This window comes from Apium graveolens, chromosome 9, assembly GCF_009905375.1.
Source record: "Apium graveolens cultivar Ventura chromosome 9, ASM990537v1, whole genome shotgun sequence".
NCBI classification, from domain to species: Eukaryota; Viridiplantae; Streptophyta; class Magnoliopsida; order Apiales; family Apiaceae; genus Apium; species Apium graveolens.
Window position 1 is genome coordinate 130,453,615 of NC_133655.1, and position 23,425 is coordinate 130,477,039.

The 23,425-nt window shown below is 35.5% G+C and overlaps 4 protein-coding genes across 7 annotated transcripts; 2 read left to right on the top strand and 2 right to left on the bottom strand.

Annotated features, from left to right (window-relative positions):
• Positions 1-1,335: 1,335 nt before the first annotated feature.
• On the bottom strand, positions 1,336-3,626 carry LOC141684374 (cytochrome c-type biogenesis CcmH-like mitochondrial protein). The gene is made up of 4 exons (XM_074489298.1): positions 3,388-3,626; positions 3,007-3,152; positions 2,103-2,234; positions 1,336-1,962 (listed from the first exon to the last, which is right to left on the bottom strand). The coding sequence occupies exons 2-4, from the start codon at positions 3,148-3,150 to the stop codon at positions 1,750-1,752; spliced, it is 489 nt and encodes a 162-aa protein (XP_074345399.1). The 5' UTR covers positions 3,151-3,152; positions 3,388-3,626; the 3' UTR covers positions 1,336-1,749.
• A 1,062-nt stretch (positions 3,627-4,688) lies between these two features.
• Positions 4,689-5,129, top strand: LOC141685571 (uncharacterized). Its single transcript, XM_074490663.1, has one exon. It carries the CDS (start codon positions 4,689-4,691, stop codon positions 5,127-5,129), a length of 441 nt encoding a protein of 146 aa, XP_074346764.1.
• Positions 5,130-8,091: 2,962 nt separating this feature from the next.
• LOC141685572 (secreted RxLR effector protein 161-like) lies at positions 8,092-10,211 on the top strand. Its single transcript, XM_074490664.1, has 2 exons — positions 8,092-8,705; positions 10,157-10,211. Exons 1-2 carry the CDS (start codon positions 8,092-8,094, stop codon positions 10,209-10,211), a joined length of 669 nt encoding a protein of 222 aa, XP_074346765.1.
• On the bottom strand, positions 9,930-16,985 carry LOC141682877 (putative plastidic glucose transporter 2). 4 transcript variants are annotated; one of them, XM_074487566.1, is made up of 15 exons: positions 16,866-16,984; positions 16,482-16,593; positions 16,281-16,393; positions 15,835-15,964; positions 15,653-15,720; positions 15,416-15,548; positions 14,368-14,467; positions 14,149-14,261; positions 13,906-13,999; positions 12,912-13,065; positions 12,728-12,814; positions 12,527-12,600; positions 11,674-11,759; positions 11,081-11,195; positions 9,930-10,404 (listed from the first exon to the last, which is right to left on the bottom strand). In XM_074487566.1, exons 3-15 carry the CDS (start codon positions 16,369-16,371, stop codon positions 10,222-10,224), a joined length of 1,428 nt encoding a protein of 475 aa, XP_074343667.1. In that variant the 5' UTR covers positions 16,372-16,393; positions 16,482-16,593; positions 16,866-16,984; the 3' UTR covers positions 9,930-10,221. The 4 variants fall into 4 exon arrangements, with proteins under 4 accessions (XP_074343667.1, XP_074343665.1, XP_074343666.1 ...); XM_074487564.1 differs by having other exon boundaries at positions 9,934-10,404; positions 12,671-12,814; positions 16,866-16,983; XM_074487567.1 differs by having other exon boundaries at positions 10,265-10,404; positions 12,523-12,600; positions 12,671-12,814; positions 16,866-16,985.
• Positions 16,986-23,425: the final 6,440 nt, after the last annotated feature.

Below are 23,425 nucleotides of genomic sequence, written 5' to 3' on the forward strand. Positions count from 1 at the left end.
AAAAGCTGAACTTATCAATTTGTGTTGCAGAACATTTTGGTATAATTATCTCGTCAATTATTGTGCTCTGGATACGCATTAGTCCTTTTAGTTTTTACTATCGAGCCATATTAGTTCTTGAAGTTTCACTTGCTTTAATTTTCTTCAAAATTTGATCTTCCCTTGTTTTTTCACAGGTGCTTAAATTTACAGCAAAGTAGGGAACCCCGTCATCGGTGCCTTTTTAAAACTAGAGACACGTGGAGCCGAGGCCCGAGGTTCTACCATTCTACCAATGAAGAATCTATAATAATCAGGCCATTAGTTTATAAACTATATTTTATTATTATTTTCATTTTAATTATATTGTTTCCTAAGGTTTGAATATGCTTCGTTGTGGTGCTTAATTTCCAAGGAATAAAAATAATACCGCACTACCCTGGACAAAAAAAATTGCCTTCACCCGAGCATTGATTTATTACAAGTCAAGAACTCAGCTAGTCTCTCTGGTGTGTTACAAATCACTTTGCCTCTTAATTATCTCAAGACGCAGCACAGGTTATTCAAGTAAGTCTACTAAGATGTCAAGCATCAAGTCACTTGAATAGATCGGCTCAACAACTAACAAAGGTTCAAAATCAATATTTGCATAATGGAAATTGTGGTTGAGTTGTTTGGGCACAGTTTTGACAATTTTTTTTTTTTTGTTAGAGAAGAAAATTTTAAGTTAGAATCAATGAGTGACGCCTCCTGTTCAAAAACCTCCAGGAATAATGACAAACAGTGCATTAATTACCATGACACAATATCGCGACCAGTGGTGAAGGTCAAGGTGGGGTGAAGCGGCAAAATAACACTTTTTAAGAGTGAAATGTTGAAAATAATAATTTTCGGGAAGCTTGGCGGAAAATACCGGATGGAATACGCATCTGGAATCGGGGTATTAGCTGATACGCAAGTGGAGATGGGGTAACAGCCAATACGCAACTTGTGATTGGGTAATTCGAAGTAATTTTATTTTATAAAAATAGAATACGCAATGCTAGATTGGGTATCATTCTACAGTTTGGGAAGCATGATCTCATTCAAAAGAAATAGAGAGAGAGAGAGATTACGGAGGAATGGGAAGGGAGAGGAGAACAGAATGGAGAGAGTACCAAGAAAGAGAAGAGTGAACATAGCGGAAACGAAAATCCGATAAGGAAAGAAGTTTCTAATATCTAAGGAGAGTGCAATCCACCGCCACGAGGCCCACGGCCGCCATGGAAGGTCTGTGTTATGACATACACAATAATTGATATTCTTGTTATTCTAAATTAAAAAAACATTATTTTTAACATTTTTTCAAGGTGAAGCTTCAACCTAAACAATCTGTTCAATCAGACAGACTTCAGTTACTTCCATCAGACAGACTTCAGTTACAATTACAAAAACGGGGAATAAGCATACATGTCCATATGAGCAATCATGGGATAATTGTAATGTGGGGATTTTAACTGTAGTCTGTAGCCGCTTTAAATAAAATTTATCCGAACATGAAATTGGCTAATAATTTTACAGCTCATAGTTTTGGCAGTCGATGCCATTACAGAGCAAACAATATATAATTCTTCAGCGGAAATACACAAAATATGCATAATTGCTTGTCTTCAGAAGCCATCCTATGAGTACTCCTCAACTAGTAGTATAAACGTATCCACATTCATAAATTTAGTTATCTTAGGTTCTGACGGCTGCGTTTATAGCAAAATGCATCTGACATGATCCACATCACTGGTGAAGCCATCTTCTCCACCAAGGGGAGGAAGGAGTTGATGTAGCTCTATTCAGGTCGGTAGGTGCAAGGAGCTCTAGCATTGTTTGCTTCTCTTTGGGGGTCAATGAGACTCCTCTAACAAGGTTTAAGGCCATTATGTGCACATTGGTCCTTTGTCTGTGCTTGTTGTAAGCCCAAATTCCTCCCGCAGCACCAGCAACTATAAGCTGTTCCAAAACAACTTATTAAAGCATGCACTAGAACCTCTTTGATATTTTGAAGTTAGCATGCACTAGAACCTCTTTGATATTTTGAAGTTAAATTTTAGATATCAATTGAAAATAGGAAGTGATCGTCCTAAACTTACTGGAGATAGCCATAAGGCTGCAGTCTGCATATCAAACTTTGGAGCATAAAGTACTGTTTCCCCGTAATCTTCCTCAAGCTTTTTGTATATGTCCTTGTCACTTTTCCCAGCTTTAATTTCATCACGAATTAACTGAAAAAAATATACAGATGAGTATATACGAGATTTGGTGTTAAAAAATTTTCTCAACTGAAAAAGAAATTGAGCAGGCCGACACAGAGTCTAAGTTCAACGCCTAATTTGATGATTGAAGACTTGTGATCAAGTTAAACATACTCACAATATGTAATTTCCATTACATACTCATACATGAAACTATAAAATTTCAAATTCCCAATCGAAATTTCATCACTTTCCCCTTGTTATTACATTTGGGCACCCATTCATGCCCACAGCATAAGCAAACTACCTGATTCCAGCCCAGACCACTTGTTACTATCATATGAATTTATTAACAAATTACCACGGAGATTTTCCATTCTTAACATAACTCCAATTGCTCTAGCTCTACAATTTAACCCAATATTCTATACAATTAGTGATTATTACGCAGAGGGGGGGGGGGGCAATGACCAAATCCCTAAAGATTCGTCGTTTTGCAGCACTATGTGGAGTTCCCACCAGTACAAAAATGAGCATCAACACTCCTATCTATAATGTATTGAATGATTACAACAAAATGAAATTTGGGTCCAAAAGGATTTACTCTAGTAACTTATGTCCAAAGGGAAGTGATAAAATCAAGTCGCAAGTCTATCTTTGGTTGATATATGCACCTTAAAATGAAGGCACTTCTAGGAAAGTCCTAAAATAACACAAACTAAATGGCCGTCAAGCTTCATAAACATCATAAAACGTGGCCAATACAATTCAAAGTAACTAAAGAATTCAAAAGAAGGCATACCTTTCTAAGGAGAACAGCTATATCAGCCTGCGAATCTTCAATAGATTGACTACCACACTCAGTGCACCGAACATTATGACTGATGTTTCTTGCCCGAGCATCCACCACCTGCGAATTCACGACATTGTCCTGTTCGCTTTCCATCCCTGGAAAACATTTATAACTTCAAATATTTTCAGTAAATACAAGAAAACATATCAAACTTCAACAATTTCATAATCATTCTCTTTCAGGCATTTCATCAAACAGATTACAAGCCCATGGAATATGATGAACTAAAACGCTGTATTTTAGTTTGATTGAATAATAAAATGAATAATGTAGCTAAATTACATATGTATTCATAAATTAATGAAGAGCATAAGGATAAGAGGAAGTTACCGCAGTAGATGCTGACGATATATGTAGTTGGAACAAGACCAGTAAAATGTAATTTCTGGCGCCTTTCTATTTATGTTGTAGTTTTGCGGATTCAGATTTGAAATTTATGTCAATGCTGAAGCCTGAAAGGCCCAATTACAAACTCATAATTTCCAAACCAAGTAATAACAAATCAAATGAAAGGACTTTAAACTTTCTTTTCCGGAAATATGAGTTCAAACTTCCTCATGTGCAAAAACTTTGTAATTGTTAAAATATTTGAATAAAAAATAAAGTGATTGTCAAAACGTATCTAGAAAGTCTCTCAAATCTTATCAAGGAATACTTGTAAAGCTTATCGAGGAAGACTTGTAAAGCTTATCGAGGAAGTTTTGTAATACTTAATGAAGAAGATTTGAATAGCTTATTTAGTAAGTTTGGTAAACCAACTACTATAAATAGCTTATTTAGCTAATGAAATACGACAAAACTTTCTCACCATCTTCTATTCTCCTATACTTCCTCTACATTAAACATAACTAATATTTTCAGTCAAGGTTTATAACACGTTATCAGCACGAGTCTCTGCCAGCTGAAGTTTTATTCTCGAAAGAGCTACGACTTATTATGACCCACGAGTCCCTATCAACTAAAACTATTTCATAAAAGATGTACGTTTTCTTTTCCTCATTTTCTTCTAAATATTATTACATATTTATGTTACTGATTGAAATCTATAAAGATGGTTATGTCGTCAAGTAATACTACTATAAAGATGGCGCTGCCGTCAAGTAATAATCAAAAGTTTTCTGGTCGGCTATGCCGTCGTAACTTTTGTATAAAGTTATTATTTCAACTTGCCTGTTTAAATATTATGTGACATATTATATCTTATTTAAAATCTATTCAGAATGGCGAATCTTGCAAAATTAGAGTTTGTTGCCTTGGATGTTTCCGGAAATAATTATTTGTCATGGGTCCTTGATGCGGAATTACACCTTAGTGCTAATGGCCTAAAAGATACTATTGACTCGGAAAAGATCCCAAATGTTGAACAAAATGCAAAAGCGATTATCTTTCTTAGTCATCACATCCACGAAGATCTAAAATCTGAATACCTCACTACCAAAAATCTACTCACCCTTTGGAATAATCTCAAGGATAGATTTGATCACCAAAAACTTGTTCACTTGCCATCTGCCCGATATGACTAGATTAATTTGAGGTTACAAGATTTCATATCTGTAGCTGAATATAATTATGATCTTTTCAAGATAAGCTCAAAATTAATTTTATGTGGTGAAAATATTACTGATCCTGAAATGATTGAAAAGACTCTCTCAACCTTTCACCCCAACACTATGATCCTGGCTCAACAATATAGGGAGCGTAATTTTCAGAAATATGGCGAGTTGATATCTCTCCTTCTTGTGGCTGAAAAGAATAATGAGTTGCTACTGAAAAATCATCAGATACGTCCCACAGGCTCTGCCCAGTTACCTGAAGTACATAACACGTCATTCCTGAAGAATAAACGTGGGAAAGGGCATAGAGGAGGACGGGGTTATGGACGAAACCGTGGACGTGGAAATTTTCGTGGTCGGTTTCACAATCAATATCATTCTGGCCACCTGAAGTGGCAACGTGATGGTTACAACTCTGGCCACCAGAAATGGCAACGTGAAGTGCCAAATAAAAGAAAGACGCCCCAAGAAGGAGAGAACCGAGGCATCTGTCATAGGTGCGGATCTGAGGGGCACTGACAACGTACTTGTCGCACACCCAAACATCTTGTTGATCTCTACGAGTCATCCAAAAGGAATAATGGAAAGAGAGTAGAAACCAACTTCGCTAATTATAATCTAGTTAATGAACCAGTCAATAAGGCCTCAAATGAAATAGACACTGATGCTAATCTTTATTATGGTTTAGACGACTAGACTTTATATGTATTGTCATGCTTTACTTATTTTCTTTGTATTTTACTTATGTACTCATTTTATGTACTTGTTTCATGTTGTTGTTCTATGTACTCGGTTTGTTTTTAATATAGATGTTTTTCGTTTATATATGTATAGAGATGGAAGATATATGCATTGTTGACTGCGCAACCACACACACTATTTTACAGAGTCAGAAATACTTCTCACAGTTGACTAAAACCAACTCACATGTCTGGAAGGTATCGGGTACATCAAATATAATAGAAGGTTTTGGGAAAGCTAGTTTTCTTCTACCAAATAAGACACACATACACATACAAGAGGCTCTATACTCTAGCAAGTCAACTAGAAACCTACTGAGTTTTAAAGATATCCATCTTAACGGGTTTCACGTTGAAACTATTAATGAGAATGAAAAAGAATACCTTCTCATCACCTCAAACACCGTTGACAATAAAAGGGTCCTAGAAAAATTCCACTCGATTTCTTCAGGATTATATGTTACAAGTATACGAGTTCTTGAATCTCATAGTGTCAACATCCCCAAAGTCATAAACCCAAAACTATTTTCCCTTTGGCACGAAAGACTCGGTCATCCAGGAGTATCTATGATGCGTCGTATCATTGAAAATTATGTGGGACATCCTCTTAAAACTCAAAAGATAATATCCCAAGATGAACTTCATTGTTCAGCATGTTCCTTAGGAAAACTTATTGTCCGACCATCCCCAGTTAAGCTTCAAACCGAGTCCCCGAAATTCTTAGAAAGAATTCAAGGTGACATTTGTGGTCCTATACATCCATCTTCTGGCCCATTTAGGTACTTTATGGTTTTAATTGATGCGTCAACTCGATGGTCTCATGTATGTCTACTTACAACCCGAAATACAGCCTTTGCCAAATTACTTGCCCAAATAATTAAACTCCGAGCTCAATTTCCTGACCATCCCATTAAATCAATCCGACTAGATAATGCTGCTGAATTTGCATCTGCAACTTTTAATGAATATTGTATGTCATTGGGAATCTCAGTCGAACACCCGGTGGCTCACGTACATACACAAAATGGTTTAGCAGAATCCTTAATTAAAAGACTTCAACTTATTGTCCGTCCCTTACTCCTAAGGGCAAAGTTACCTATATCTGTTTGGGGTCATGCAATACTTCATGCTGCAAATATAATTAGAATAAGGCCTTCTGCTTACCACAAACAATCCCCTCAAGAATTAGTTCTTGGTCAAGTACCTAATATATCTCATTTAAAAGTTTTTGGTTGTGCTGTGTATGTTCCTATATCACCATTACAAAGAAATAAAATGGGATCTCAAAGAAGAATTGGTATATATGTTGATTTTGATTCTCCATCTATTATAAGATATCTGGAACCATTAACTGGTGATGTTTTTACTGCTCGCTATGCTGATTGTCATTTTGATGAAACCATGTTCCCTAAATTAGGGGGAGATAATGATTTGCATAAATTAAATTCCGAAATATCATGGAATGCATCAGGATTAAATTCTATTGATTCACGTACTACTCAATGTGAAGCTGAAGTTCAAAGAAGTATTCATATGTAAAATATTGCTAATCATATGCCGGATGCCTTTAGTGACTCTAGACATATTATAAGGTCACATATACCTGCTGTTAATGCTCCGGCACGAGTTGAAATCCCTACTAAGAAATCAATTCCTGGAGAATTGATTAGTGATTCAAAGCCACGCCAGAAGCGTGGTAGACCTATTGGTGCGAAAGATGTTGTACCACGAAAACAGAAATTGATTTGAATTGCCCCAGAAGTGGCAAAAGTTTCATAAAATACCCCAGAAGTGGTATTTCCTCCTGAAGAGGTTCAAGCCCCTGAAGTGGCTGTAACAAAACTCCCAGACTTGGGATTGTCTCCAGAAGAGAATGTTGCCCCAGAAATGGCACATGCCCCAGAAGTGGCAAATGCTTCCACGGAAGCAAAGGTACCTGAAAATTATGAGATCTCAATGAATTATGTCCATAACGCGAAATTACTGGATTGTGGGAGTGTTGAGGTTGATGATGTATATGCTTTTTCCGTGGCATCTGATATTATTATGAACTCCGATCCTGAACCACAAAGTGTGGAAGAGTGTCGACACCGAGATGATTGGCCAAAATGGAAAATTGCGATTCAAGAAGAATTGCAATCATTACGCAAGAGAAATGTATTTGGACCTGCAGTCCAAACACCAGCTGGTGTAGTCCCTGTCGGGAATAGATGGGTGTTTATACGAAAACGAAATGAAAGGAATGAAATTGTGAGATATAAGGTCCGGCTAGTAGCCCAGGGATTCTCTCAAAGACCTGGTTTTGATTACCAGGAAACATACTCTCCTGTGATGGATGTAGTTACTTTTAGTTTTCTAATGGGTATGGCTTGTATGGAAAAACTGGAAACACGTTTGATGGACGTTGTGACAGCATACCTATTGGATCACTTGATAGTGATATTTATATGAAAATTCCTGAAGGGTTAAATATTGAGGACACTAAGCCTCGACATTTATATTCTGTTAAATTACAACGATCATTTTATGGTTTGAAACAATCTGGTCGTATGTGGTACAACAGGCTTAGTGAGTACTTATTGAATGATGGATATGTTAATAATCAAGTGTGTCCTTGCATTTTTATTAAACAATCATCAACTGGTTTTGTTATTATTGTTGTATATATGGATGATTTGAATATTATCGGTACTACTGAAGATATTACTAATGCTGCTAACTATTTGAAAAATGAGTTTGAAATGAAAGATCTTGGAAGGACAAGATTTTGTTTAGGTATACAGGTGGAGCACTTATGTTCAGGAATATTTGTTCATCAATCAAACTACACTGAAAAGATTCTTGATCGGTTCTACATGGACAAAACTCATCCACTAACCACACCAATGGTTGTTCGATCACTCGAGGTTGAAAAAGATCCTTTCCGTCCTAGAAAACAAGATGAAGAGACTCTTGGACCTGAAGTTCCATATCTCAGTGCAATTGGCGCTCTCATGTATCTTGCAAACAACACACGGCCTGATATTGCATTTGCAGTGAACTTGTTGGCAAGATTTAGTTCTGACCCTACTAAAAGACATTGGGATGGAATAAAACATATATTCAGATATCTTCGAGGGACAATCGATCTTGGACTATTCTTCCCAAACAATTCAAGATCACGGCTAGTTGGATATGCAGATGCTGGATACATGTCAGACCCTCATTTTGGGCGATCACAAACAGGTTACCTATTTACATATTGTGATACTGCTATCTCTTGGAAGTCTACAAAACAGACTATGGCCGCAACTTCATCAAACCACGCAGAGTTACTAGCAATTCATGAAGCAAGCAGAGAATGTATTTGGCTAAGGTCGGTCATTCAACATATTCGAGAATCATGTGGATTATCAAGTATTTCAGACAGTCCTACAGTTTTATTCGAGGATAACTCGGCCTGCATCAAACAACTTAAGGAAGGATATATTAAAGGGGATCGAACAAAACACATATTGCCAAAATTCTTCTACACTCATGAACTTCAAGAAAATGGTGATATTGATATTCAACAAGTTCGCTCATGCGATAATCTGGCGGATATACTTACAAAGTCACTACCTACATCAACATTTGAGAAGCTAAGAAATAATATGGGTATGCGGAGGTTAAAAAGTTTGCTACATCAAAATGTCAAAATGTGAGACATTTTATTCAGGGGGAGGCTGTACTCTTTTTCCTTCATCAAGGTTTTTATCCCACTGGGTTTTTCCTTGCAAGGTTTTAACGAGGCAGTCAATCTTTGCAATAACTCGCATTTGACAATCAAGGGAAAGTGTTAAAATATTTGAATAAAAAATAAAGTGATTGTCAAAGCGTATCGAGGAAGTCTCTCAAATCTTACCAAGGAAGACTTGTAAAGCTTATCGAGGAAGTTTTGTAATACTTAATGAAGAAGATTTGAATAGCTTACTTAGTAAGCCTCGACACAACTTTCTCTCCATCTTCTATTCTCCTATACTTTATAGTAGTTGGTTTACAAGGCTTACTAAGTAAACTATTCAAATCTTCTTCATTAAGTATTACAAAACTTCCTCGATAAGCTTTACAAGTCTTCCTTGGTAAGATTTGAGAGACTTCCTCGATACGCTTTGACAATCAGTTTATTTTTTATTCAAATATTTTAACATAACTAATATTTTCAGTCAAGGTTTATAACAGTAATTATGATTCTAAAAATTTCCGATTTATTCTCTATTAATCTTTTACGGTTTAAAATAAGCACTGATCCGATTTTTTAAGTTTGATAATCGGTATCATTTATTCTTGATCCGCACATTATGAATAAATTATTAAATATAAAATAAAAATTCAATTAATATTAAATATATTTGAAGTGTTTGCATCCATGTGTGAGCGGTAAATTTACAACTTTTTTTGGAGTGTTTTTGGCCTCTTACTATTTTTAAATTAAGTATATTTACATCACTATAAAAATTAATTTTCAGTAAATAAATATACTATAAATATTACCAAAAAAATTGATTTTTGCAACAGTTTTTTTTTATAGGCACTTTTTTCTTAGCACAACGAAATGTAATAAATATCCCAAACATTTAGTAGGACTGCCCTGCCCCTGATCAAAGCACCTTTGTTCTTTCAGTGGCAACACAAGTTCACCGCAGAATAAAATCACCTTGACTAGGAAAGTATATCTATAGAATTAAAAAATGAGATACAAAAAATCAACATCAACAAACTAGTATCAATATTTTCTGTAATCTAGGTGATCATGGTATAGATATACTAAACATTCTGCCGTTTCAGATTGCACAAACCAAAATTTGGTGCAAGGATTGCCTTGGCAAACAATTTGATATAAGAACATACTACTAGATGGCCGGAAGAAGTGCAATTTCAATTTCTTGGAGTGTTTTTCCTTTGGTTTCTACTATATGCTTGTTCGCAAAAAGCACCGCTAACAAGCAAAATGATGCAAATATAGTATATAGCACTTGAGGGCCAAGTTGCTCCAACAACCGCAGAAACAACAGGCCAATAAGGAAATTGATTGCCTGCATTGCCAATAATAATTAAGCACATTAGAGTTCAGATATTTCAAGGTTTAAAGAAACAAACTATGCAAGCGAAAGTAAGCAAAAACCCAATGGCACATATTGATAACAGGCATCACTTCATGTAAAGGAAATCACTGTAAATCATTGCTTTGAACTAAAAAAAATTAAAAGATCTCAAGTCTAGACATCCAGAGGAAAGTAAAGAAAGTTGTCGGGCAAGAAGTAATTTCCTTCTCTGTCGAGGAAATCGTTGTGCTCCAGAGTTTGAAAATGAAGAGAAGAGAAGAGAAGAGAAAGGATAATTTTAAAATTTTCCTTCCGAGACGTGCTCCCGAGTTTTTTGGCGAGAGAAGAGAAATGATCGGGATAGAAAATTTCCTAATAACTTTCCCCCAAAACTTTCTTCCCAAAAATGGGAAGATTTGGAAAGATCCTCTCATATTACCTTCTTTTTTTGTCACTTTCTCTCCTTTTTTACACAAACTCGGGAGCACACTATTGATTTATTTTCTTCTACTATTCCTCTTCTCTTCTCCTCCCATCTCTTCTCTTCTCTTCTCTCCCAAAAAATCTCGGGAGCACAGCTAAGTCAAGAAGAAACAATCAACTTGGGATAACAATTAAGCAACAACAGGAGAAGTACGCGTGCATATGTTTAACAAAACAAAATTACCCAATGCACAGACATGCAGATAGCCATAGCTGCAGCTCTAATGCGGACGGGAAACATTTCTGGCAACAGAATTCCAGGAACAGGCCCAGCACCCAAAGAAAATGTCAAGACAAACCTGCATATTTGTGGCAAAAGTTCTTGATTATATGAAAATAGATGGTTTAACTTGCAACAGTAGTTTTCATCTGCTCAAAACCATAATCATCTTATTCTAAGATATTAGTCACCACTTTCTACGTGGATTTGATTTACTTTAGACATTCTATGCAGATGATTCTGTAAAATTGACCTACTACCAACTAAGCTTGAGAATGACGCTCACTGAGGATCCAACGAATATGTCAGTACAACATCTGTGAATTACTGAAATTTCCTATTGGAGTTCTACTAGCCTCAAGGGACAAGGATGCTACTTATTACTAGATCCAAACTTGGAAGCCTGGTGTATCAACATCCACTAATATAGGTAGGCGCAGATTCATTTTCATCAACAGCAAGTTTAGGGTTTTGACGCATTTTAATGTTATTGTCAAGTTTGAAGTGATTGTGTGCCTACATAAAGCATTTGACCACCAAGGGTAAAGACTACTTACAGCATCATTCCACCAACAGATAGATATACTCCAGAGCCTGAGACCAAACCACTCGCGGCAATTACCTGGAATCCCATTGAAATAGCCTGAACAAAAGGCAAAGATGACGTCCGCATTATTTATAACAGTCACAAATGTAAATCAAATATGTACTACAAATTGGTTGTTCAGCTTAAGATACTTCCAGTTGATGGATATCAATGATAAAAAATTAATGAAATAAACATTTGAAATATAATAGCAAGAGAGATTTCTCCACAACAACAATGCTGATGTTAATTGCAGTTAAATATCAAATACACCCAGGTTCTTACAAGTTAGAGCAAGTCCAGTGCTAGATGTAAAATGGCTATAGCCATTGCTATAATTTGGCACCAAAAAGTGTTTTTTGGTGCCAAAATAGCTCTTGCACTCCAATGGTAGTTCTATTTTACAACCAAAAATTTCTATATTTAACTAACATTATATCCAACTCATTCACTTTAATTTAAAGTGGACCTCTTTGCACTCCATTATTAGTTATTTGATGATGTGTCAAGAATGGCTATAGTCATCTTTGGTCTTATATATAGGACTAAGTATCCATTTATGCATTTATCCATCCATTTATACCTATGCATTGGAGTTGAGTTTTATGATTTTGGTCTCATATTATAGCTATAAGACTAGATATAGGTATGCATTGGACTTGCTCTTATAACTATGCAACCACCATGCTTGATTGCCTAATGTAAAATATTTAGCATTGTCATGATACTAAGATCTTAAAAATTGCATCGCACCCGAAAAGAGAAAACTGATGTATCTAAACATGATTAAGTAGTATTATGTAAGACTAGAAGATTGTACTTGCCATTCCCAGAAAGCTGCCAACAAGGAGCACCCTTCTTCCTAGTTTATCCATTAAAATTGTTGCAACGATGGACCCTGAAAAGTTACAGTAAGAAGCTTATAGAAGAACATCTGGGAATGTCTGACATCTTGACACTTTACTTACCCAAAAGATTGATAATTCCTACACATATGTTTGCTATGTCTGAGGGAACTCCCGCACCTTTAAAGACAGTCGAAGAGAAATAGAACACGGCATTTATACCAGATAGCTGTTGTAAAGCAAAAAGGGCCGACCCAATGAAAACAACTGGGAAATCAACAGATGTGTTATTTCACCTAAAGCAAAACAAGCAAATAGAAACAGATTACGAAATTCTAGTTAAAATTGAGTAAAGAAAGCAGACTTTTATAGTGACGGCCGCAAATCAGCTCTGAGAACTTAACATCTGCTTCATCTCCTTTATCTAATTTGGAAAGATCCGCCATTGCAACTTTGACATGCCCTCCTCCGCCCAGAAGCTTCTCAAATTCAATTTCGGCTTCAGCACTTTTCCCTCTCTGCATTAAATCCAGGAACAACAGTACAATAACTCACATATCATATAACATATTAAATTATCATTTAAAAATATAGAACAATATTAAATTGCACTCTCAGTATTATTTCATTATATTGTAGCTGAACAAACTAGTGGAGAGTCAGTAGCATTTGTAGAAGGGGAAAAATGTTTGCTGCAATTATAAGGTCAGTACTTGAACACGGGAATGAATTATATTAATGCCATGCATATTCCAACAAACAAATCTATTTACTGTTGTTAGTATTACATTACAACTTCACAGGGATTAAGGTCATCATAGGTACATGATAAGTTCTACCAATATGGACTCTCCCAATGTGCGTAGCAAACAGAGCATCCACTAAGACTCAGAATCACGGCCATTTCATATAGTAGCGGTAAGATAACCCCTTAACTAAAGCTCTTTAGTAAATATTCAAAGAAATTGTTGAAGGGTAGATATTTCTAAGATTTTATGAGCTGGGTGATACTGTAACTTTTTCTGGGATAATATAATAATGATTAATTGGCTGAATCCCTTGAACCATAAAGCATGAGGACAGGGAGGAGGATTACATATATATGACTGTTAACAGCATTTTTCTTAATAAATATCTTTCTCATTCTCTTTCAACTACAATTCTGATATGTTGTGTCTAGTACAAAGCAAGTACACAAGCAGAAAATATACTGTATCCATTAAATGCACCAAAATTACAAATATAATCTACACTGTGCTGCACTCGAAGTAAACATTTGCATTTGAGTTCTATCACAATATTACTTGACTGAAATTAAAAAGTGGATCTCTACAGGTAATTTAAAATGATTTGATCACCTTAAAAAGCCAATGAGGACTCTCCGCACAGAACTCCATTAATAAGGCAAGTAATACAGCAGGAACAGTCGACACCCAAAAGCAAACTCGCCACCTAAATCATTAGTAGTTGATAAAAATTCCAAATGACATAGATTAAGTTGAAAACAGACACTAGGAGATAATAATAAGCATACTAGTATTAATAATTGACTATAAGGTGTGATTCTTTTTTAATATTCATTTCCATGTTATGCTTCTTACCATCCCACGACATCCTTAGCTGGAATCCCAATACAAAGGGACGCCATTAGCCCAAGACATGACGCAATCTGAGTAAAGCTCCCATAAGTACCCCTTACAAATGATGGTGAGGCCTGATAATGAAATAAAGGAGACCGAAACTTTAGGTTATAAGAAAAATGTAGTTAGACGTTTATAGCATTTATAAATTTTAAAAAAATTCACAGCTATTTTAGATACCTCCGCAACATAGAGTGCAGCAACAGGTGGTCCAAGACCCATTCCTGTTCCAACTAACAGCCTTCCAAGAAGCATACCATGCAGTGTACTCGTTGTGGCACTGTGTTTGAAGTCATGCTGATAAGATAAGTCTCACAACAACGTCTGAGGGGGATAGCAATAGTACACAAATTAAATATTCGTTCAGCATGAAGAAGTAACTGAAAGCAGACGTATGTTGTTTCTCTCTAATCCCACCCTTTCCAAACCCATAATATTTAAATCAAAATGTGCAAACTATATGTAAAATTTGTAGAACTCTTCTAGAGGAAAAAATTGTTAGTAATATGCATATACTAGATTCCTACAATTTTGGCTGAGACTGAAACTGGCCAACATGAACCAGGAATTGGAGCCATTGATATTTTTTAAATATTGCATGTTTTTGGCCCAAAATGAAGTGTTGTTGGTCAATTTGACTATGTTGTCACCAACAGTACCTGATAAGAAGTAAAGTGTTGTGAAAGAAATCTTACAAGTGTTTGGTTAATAGTACATGATAATATTTTTAAGTTGAATATTAAAGAGAGGCAAGCACAGTTATTTTCTGAAAATTGTTTTGATGGTTAATGTCATTCCTTTACTTAATATAAGTAAAATCATTTTCTTATAAGTTGTGGAAATCTTTTTTCCTTGAAATTCCAGCTTAATAGGGAAGCATTTATGCTTTGACAAAGCGCTTTTAGTTGGAAAAGCAAGATAACTGCTTCAAAGGTCTGAGAAGACAATGTCAAACACACAATAAGCAGTCAGAAGAATGGTTGAACTCTTGGTATTAATACATAACTTAAAATTGCATATTCATAACCACATGTTTTAAATATTTATCAAAAAAAGTCATCCTCACTGCTGATCATTATATATACAGTATATATATATATATCTTCAAATTATTCAAACTGGTGTACAGGACATTTGGTGGGTAGACGGATATCATCGTAGAATTCTACTATATTTTGCCGAAAAGCAGGTTCTACTGCCGAATAACGGAATATGGAATGTGAATCACCTGATTGAAGCGCCAATTATCATTGGAAAAGCACATAACTGGAATGTCCTTCGACGGCCAATCCCGTCTGCAATTGAACCACTAAAAATAGATCCAAGAAATGCACCCCCTAGGCAAGTACTTACCACTAGACCTTCATTTGAAACATATAACCGTGATTAATGGCGTCAAAAAACATAAAAAAACAGACAAGCTAATAATAAAACTGGAAAAGGTAAATTCCATAACAATAAGTACCTTCTGAGAGAACATCCCCGCTAAAACCAAGGTCTATTGACATGCTTTCGAGAGTATCATTAACCACTCTGAACAAATTAAAATGAAATGACAGAAAAAAAAGATAATCAGAATACTCAAATTGTGCAATACCTAGAAGTCCAAAAAAATAGAGAAATAAATTCCAATGATTAAACATATACCCGATATGGTAACCAAATAACAATGACGAAATAGTTGCCACCAGTACATGCGGCAGAGAGTGCTTCCATGAAGGGTTTCCTAATTTTCCCAAGTTTGCCCCAGCAAAATTCTGGGAATTTCCAAAATTCTCTACAAAAAATCAGTTCCACCATCATAAAGAATTATTATTAGAGTGAAAATCGTGCAAAAGTTTAAAATTCTATACAAATCACTTGCACATTTCATCAGACTCACTAGAAACTAATATAAACTAATTTGTTAATAAAAAACTATATAATAATTCAAACTATAGTGTTTAATTCCTCACCATTACAAAAAGAAGATACTATAATCTGAAACAGAAATAAAATTCATGAAGTAAAAGGCAACACACTGAAAAAAATCAAACATATTTAGTAACATAAAACATGGAATACTACTGAAACAAATTCCGTATTAGAGATACCTAAATCTTGTTCTCTGTCAATGGCACTGAGATGATCTCGCGAAGCTACACGCTTGTATGCAGAGTAGATGTCACCTTGACGGCCTCGCATACCCAAAATTCAGCAGAAGAATCTGAAAGAACTTAAAGAATGCCAAATCAAAGAAAAATCATATAACTACCTTGAACCCAAATGGCCTATGAAGAAAACAATAAAGCCACCTTAATTACGAAACAGTTGTTCACACGAATTGTGCAAGCTGTAGCGATAAGGCAGTGGGTGGTGTCGGTTTAGGCATGAGCATGAGCATGAGCATGAGCATGAGCATAGCCACTGTTAAAAATAAAATGTTAAGTAAGTAAATATGTTTAAGCTTAGAGCTACTACTATTGATAATAAATTGTAACAGAATGAAATAAACACACAGCATTAACACATGAGATAATGAGATCTGATAATTAAGTTAAAAAAAAAGGAGTAAATGGATAATTTAGTAACAGAATACTTTCTGCACATGCATAACGCATTACACAATGCATATCCAAACGCATGACATATGTATGTGTAAATATTGTTACAAAAGTATAAGTTGATATAAGTATAACCTGAGAATTGTAAATGAAAAAGTTAGGTTTTGACAGAATGATGAATGTTTGGGTATATAAATGTGTAATGAAAATAGGTGAGTGAAGCAAAGAGATGTGAGTATAATGACAGTGTAAGAAAGGTTTGTTTTGAAAATGAGGGGTGGAGAAAAGGGAAACGCGAAAATCTGACACACCGGTACAGCCTACGAGGTCCCATCCACCTCCAGGAACGGAGGACCAATTAATTTTACCATGTCAAATTAATCACTACTCCTCACTTACTTACACTTGTCCCTCCTCCATGTCCCACTCCAAACTACTCAATCTTTTTTTATTGAGTAAATTACAGGGGTGTGGCTGTAGTATACACTGATTTTCAAATTATTAGTCGAATTTTCACTTTAACGGAATATTGGCCGACGTTCATTTCCGCATTTTAAACATTTGGCTGCCGTTAAGTAAAGGCTAACAGGTGTAACGGAGTAAGGGGTAATTTTGGAATTTTCAAAGTTGTAACGGTCATAACAAATAACAGATATATATAAACACCCATATATGCCCTGGTTAGTATACACACAACTATATAATTAGAAAAAGCAAACCCAACACCCAAAATCACCTCCCCTTGATGGCTTTTTGTTATTGTGGAAGACTTGCGGCGGATAGAGTTGCCTGGACTGATATTAATGCTGGTCGTAGGTTCAAGAACTGCATGGAAGGAAGTCGTGGATGTAGGTACTTCCAATGGGTCGATGGTCCTCTATGTAGTCGGGCACAGATTGTAATTCCAGATTTGTTGAAGAGATTGAGAGCCATGGAAGGCGATTATGAGATGCAATTGGTAGAGGTGCAGAAGAGGGAAGCTCGAAAATGGAGAATTCGAATTTGTGTAGTGTGTTTAGTTTGCTTGTTTCTGTGTTTGTTCAGGGGGAGTGAGAAAGAGTGAATTATGGTAGGGGTAAATGTAGTTGGTGGTTGTATGTAGTGAATTAATGTAGTGAATGTTGATGTTGTTGTGAAGTAAGAAGTTAATGAAAATGTAGTTGGTATTGAATGGAAGTGGCAGCTTTGTTTTGCATTGTGCATATGTGAATTGTTTGTGTTCTGAATTGTTTGTATTAATTGCAAAGAAATAACAACAGTAGGGCAATATTTAGAGTACAAAAAACTGATAATGGCAAAGAAATAAGTTAGAAATTAATAATGCATTGGCACAATATTTGCATACAAAAGAGTTATGGCACACAAAAGACTTGGCACATCATTTGCCTTACACCTGATTTGCCTTCAGTTTTGGCATACAAAATACTAGCCAACCAAAATTCTAATTTTCACCAACTAGCCTTAATAGTTTTAACAAAAATACATGCCACAAGTTGGTACTTCTAAATACTTAATCTGCATATTTCTTGTTCATTTTTCTTTCCCTAGTACTCCTGGCCCTCATAATCTCAGCCCTTGTGGTAACAGCTTTATGTTGCTTCTGCCATGCCTTAAGAGTGACACCAGTGGTCCCTGGAAATGGATTTGTAGTTGGTGATTGAGGGCTGAATACACCTCCTTGGCTTTCATCCATCTCATGTGTAGGCTGAGATGCTCCATGCATAAATTCAGATGCAAAATTTTCACCACCTTCTTCTGGATCTCTAGCAACTTCTTCATCCTCAGTGTTTTGATTTGCATTTTCATTGGTCACATTTTCATTCCCCTCAACAGTTTGATTTGCATTGGTCACATTTTTATTTCCCTCAGTAGCATTCCCCTCAATTGTAGACTCATTATTCTGTATTTAAAAAATACAACATAAAAAATAAAAAAAACAACAGACAAATATATCTTGATAAAGAAAAATGACAAGCACAAATACCTTTGAAATACATGTCCTCCTATTGTGACCCCATACATTGCAATTTCCACATTGCACACTTGTCCTCCTTCTTTTCAAAGAAGTTGCATCAGGAGCTGTTGGAATATCATTCTTCTTGTTTCTCCTTACCTTAGGTCTACCAGTTGAAGGTTTGACAATTGGAGGTAGGGGTTTGGTATAAGCAGTCCTTTCCCACTGTTCTTTACCATTAATTGGCTCAACAAAATGTGAATATACCTAACAAGTTAGACTGAGTTAGACAAGTGCATATTAAATTTGAGCAAATGAACAAGTTACTACTTTTACCTTCTTAAACATGTTTACTGAGTAACATCTGTGAATGTAGTCATGCAGATTAAAACCATGTGAATATAGGCATGTCACATCATGAAAACAAGGAATGCCGGTAAGTTGCCATTTGTTGCATGCATAAGTTCTATAAACAATGTCAACCACAAGCTCATATCCACCTGCAGAAGTTTGAACTAAATACCTAGGACCTCCTGACCAAGTGACATGGCAAGCTACAGACTTCTTCTTTGCCCTATAAATAAAATATTAGTACTAAAATATGACAACTAGGTGTAAATAAAATATTAGTACTAGAACTTAAATTAACTCACTCTTCTAGTCTTTTTAGTGGATTTGGACAGAATTCCTGCTCCCAAGTTTGAGCCTCAGCCATCCTTCTCTGGATTCTACTTATGACAGCTAGGTGTATGCATCTCAGCATTGCAATTATTGGTAGGTGTCTCACCTTTCTGATAGAGGCATTGAAGACCTCACAATGGTTATTGACAAAAATGTCAGATTTACAAGTGGTTCTGAAGCCTGACCTACTCCATTGTTCCTTTGGTTTGTCATTTAGCCACTCCCAACAATTTTTACTCAACTTGTATAAACAACAGTAATATAAGTTCATTCCATGTTTCAAGACACAAAATAAATAAGTTAATTTATCTAACTGCATAAATTAAATTTACCTTTTTAACCGTGTCCATGTTCCTCTCAAAATGAAATGAGGTTGTTGACCTTGCAGCACTCCAAAGTATACCTCTCAGACCCAGCCCTTTATGCTCCTTGTGCATATTGTTTTACAAATGCATAACACAAAATCTGTGTTCAACATTTGGACACAATTGCTCAAGTGCATTGATTAGACCCTAAATAATTAAATCAGTTGATTTAGTGAAATGCTATTAAATAAAATGAAATAGGTGAGTAAGGGAAATAAGGCACCTTCTGTTTGTCACTTATGAAGGTCCATGCTCCATCATTGTTAATGTTCAAGTCTTCTTTCAACTTCTTCATGAACCAGCACCAGTTATCAGTGTTTTCTGCATCTACAACACTCCATGCTATAGGATACATTCCATCCTCTGGATCCATACCAACTGCACTAAGCAGCTGCCCTCCAAAAGGCCCTTTAAGATGGCAGCCATTCAAGCCAATAACTGGTCTGTAACCTGCCTTGTAACCCCTCTTAACTGGTCCAAGACATATATAAATTCTCTTGAACCTTCCTCTTTCTTGCCCAGCTTCAACCTCTTCAAGTTCAATAGCTATGGTGCTTTCAGGCATAACTCTTTTAATTTCATTACCATAGTCCCAAATTTGAGCATAAGATTCTTCATGAGTGCCATTGATAGCCTTCAGAGCTATGTTCTTTGCTCTGTAGCACATGGATTTGTTAACATGACATCCCAAATCATTCACAACCTTCATCTGAAAAGCCTCACCTTCCCATTTAGGATTCATCTTAATCTCATCAATATATTTCCTTGCTATCCAGTCTGCAGTCACCTGTTTTTGATAAAATGTTGTTTGGCAAGTGTGTTTCCCTTTGTATGTCCTTATTTGGTAGGACTCAGTCCTTTGGCACTTAGCTGCATAAATTTTCCAGGTGCAGGGAGGGGTGCACACATATTGGATCTTGCTTCCCATGTTCCTTGTCCTGAGCACTGGTCTTCTCTCAGCTATGGCATGACTCTTAATGGCCCTTTTCAGTATATCATTATCTCTGAATAACAGTCCCAAGTGGAATTTAGGATTAGCCATATCAACCTCCTCATTGAACTCTGGAAATTGATCATCCATCTCATCCTCACTGTCAACTGCCATTTTTTCATCCTCACTATCAAAGAACTCATCATTTAACTCCATATTTTCATCACCATCATTAGCAGCTCCAAAGTCATTACCTCCACTCCTTACATTAGCATCCCTGTAATCACTGAACCCCTCAAACTCAGAACTGATATCTCCAAAGTCTTCTTCATGATCTGAATTCCCATCATTAGAGCTATCTGGAAACCATTCATGATCTTCTTCATCTGTCTCTTCCTCATCCCTATACCTATCAAAGTTAGCTTCATGTCCTTCAAAACATTCCTCATAACCTTCACGTGGATGTTCTAAATCATACTCTTCTTCTTCTTGCATTTCAGCAGTTGAACCCTCATGCTGCTCATTACCTTGACCTTGATCATTACCTTGACCTTGATCAACTTCATCATGATGTTCATCTTCAGTCACCTTCTTCTTTGGACTTGGTTTTTTTCCAACCTTCTTCATATTCATCTTCTTTGGACTTGGTTTTTTTCCAACCTTCTTCACATTCATCTTTTTTGGACTTGGCTCTACAACTACATCCTCATCTTGTTGCTCTCCTTCACTACTTGAATCAGAAGAGGGAACCTTCTCCTCATTACTAACATCCTCATCTTCCAACTCTATGACTTCTGCAACTTTACGATGTGGATCTGTTAAGGGCAAACCTTCCACTTCAAGAGGTTCAATGACAACATCATACACCTCAACATACTGCACTTCTTCATTAATCAAAGCTGTCATCATCCTTATTTCCTCATCAGTTTCTAACATCCCCAGTTCATCCATTCCCTCTTTTGGTGATTTAAAGAACAAATCCACCCCTACTGATTTATGATCAATAGCAGCACTCAACATCCCAACTACTTCAAGCATAGACATCAAATCCAAATTGCAGAAATCAAAGTAATCAATCTTATAGTCAACAAATTTCGAGTTCAAATTGTCAAATTGACCTCCATGATACATTTTAATAGTAAAGAAACCAGGATAGTCTGCAATAATAAATCAATAAAAATACATAAACGATGTCAAAAAGGGGGGGTCATCCACTGAGTTGTTTAACTAGGGAAAAATCACTTTCTATCAGTCATGCACAGAGTATATGGGTCCATTCAAAAGCAATAAATAATATTCCGACAGCAATAAACATAGACAATAAGATTCGGGACCACATCAGCAATATTCTACTCTAACATAAAGTAAGTAATGAATTAAACTGTAAAGAATTACCCTAATCACTTAATTAGGGCATGGAAAGAATTACCTTTGTAATTAGGGCACTCAACAGCTCCGTATTTTTCCAACTCACTCCTAGGTCGCATAAACCACTCCATCTCACTCAAAAACCACTCCAACTCAGCTCCGTCGATTGAGAATTGTTAACTAGGGTTTTAGTAAGTAGAGAGACTACGATTTAGTAAAGTAGAATATGTTTAAGTGGGTCGGTTTCTATTTCTTTATTTGTTTTAAACCTGTTTTACCAAAATACCCCTTCATTTTACAGGTTTTTTTATTATTTAACGGTGCTAAGTTAACGGACTAGACGACAGCCAAATTTTTAAAATACGGGAATGAACTTCGGCCAACATTCCGTCAAAGTAAAAATTCGGCTTAATTTTTGAAAATCGGTGTATACTACAGCCACACCCCTGTAATTTACTCTTTTTTATTTACTCAGTACCAAATTTTAGATTTTAATTTATATTTTACATTATATCGAATCCATAGTCATTTTATAATCCCAAATTCAATTTAAACACCATTCAAACCCTCGATACATAAAAAAAAAGATAGTTATAGAGGTAAATTTGGTTCCAAATGAATTGATATTATTGAGTTGATCATTTAAGATGATGTTATTGATGAAATTAATGTGAATATAGTGGTACACCTTTATTAATTGATTTGTAATCGATCGGTGCGTAATACGCGGTATGGGAATCATTTTGAATACCATTTTGGTACTTTTAGTTTTATTTTAAATTAAATATAATATTTACATATTTCTATATAATATTTAAGACTTAAATCATATAACTTACATATTTTTAGTTTATTATTGAATAGTAATAGATTAATGTCAACACTTATTTAGTAAACTATAATTTTTTTCTCAATCTCACTTTTACTTTTTAAAATGTACTTTTATATATTTATAGTAGAAAATATTAATTAATGATTGATATTAAATAGTATTTATTAACACCTCAAATTTTACTCATCATGTCAATTCGTGCAATTTTATTTGCTGTATTTATTAGTTTAATCTTTTTTTGTTAGTTATTATATAAACATAATTAATGGTGTTTGCATGTATAAGTGATATTAAATTTGGTTACATTATTTGTAATTTAAAATATCGAAAAAAAATTATTTTGATCTGAGTTTGATGCATTTGAATAACCCGCATCTCTAGATAACCCAAAAATATTTAATTGTTACAATACCTAATATGAACTCGATTTTTTCCATTCGTACTCGAGTACTCGTCCATACATTTAAAATCAAATTTAAAATCACATTACATCTTATGGAATGAAACCATTCCAATTAAATAATTCTGCCAAACCAAAAAAGATATATGTATTAGAGCTGCCCA

Coding starts and splice junctions, on each gene's coding strand:
- LOC141684374 (XM_074489298.1), bottom strand. CDS start 3,150: ATGGAAAGCGAACAGGACAATGTCGTGAATTCGCAGGTGGTGGATGCT. Junction 2,235..3,006: donor TAGCTGTTCTCCTTAGAAAG/GTATGCCTTCTT, acceptor TATTTTTTTCAG/TTAATTCGTGATGAAATTAA. Junction 1,963..2,102: donor CAGCCTTATGGCTATCTCCA/GTAAGTTTAGGA, acceptor GTTTTGGAACAG/CTTATAGTTGCTGGTGCTGC.
- LOC141685571 (XM_074490663.1), top strand. CDS start 4,689: ATGATTGAAAAGACTCTCTCAACCTTTCACCCCAACACTATGATCCTG.
- LOC141682877 (XM_074487564.1), bottom strand. CDS start 16,371: ATGCGAGGCCGTCAAGGTGACATCTACTCTGCATACAAGCGTGTAGCT. Junction 14,468..15,415: donor ATAATTGGCGCTTCAATCAG/GTGATTCACATT, acceptor CTTCAAACACAG/TGCCACAACGAGTACACTGC. Junction 10,405..11,080: donor TCTGCATGTCTGTGCATTGG/GTAATTTTGTTT, acceptor TTGGCAATGCAG/GCAATCAATTTCCTTATTGG.
- LOC141685572 (XM_074490664.1), top strand. CDS start 8,092: ATGAAAGATCTTGGAAGGACAAGATTTTGTTTAGGTATACAGGTGGAG. Junction 8,706..10,156: donor AGAGAATGTATTTGGCTAAG/GTCGGTCATTCA, acceptor CTGCCGTTTCAG/ATTGCACAAACCAAAATTTG.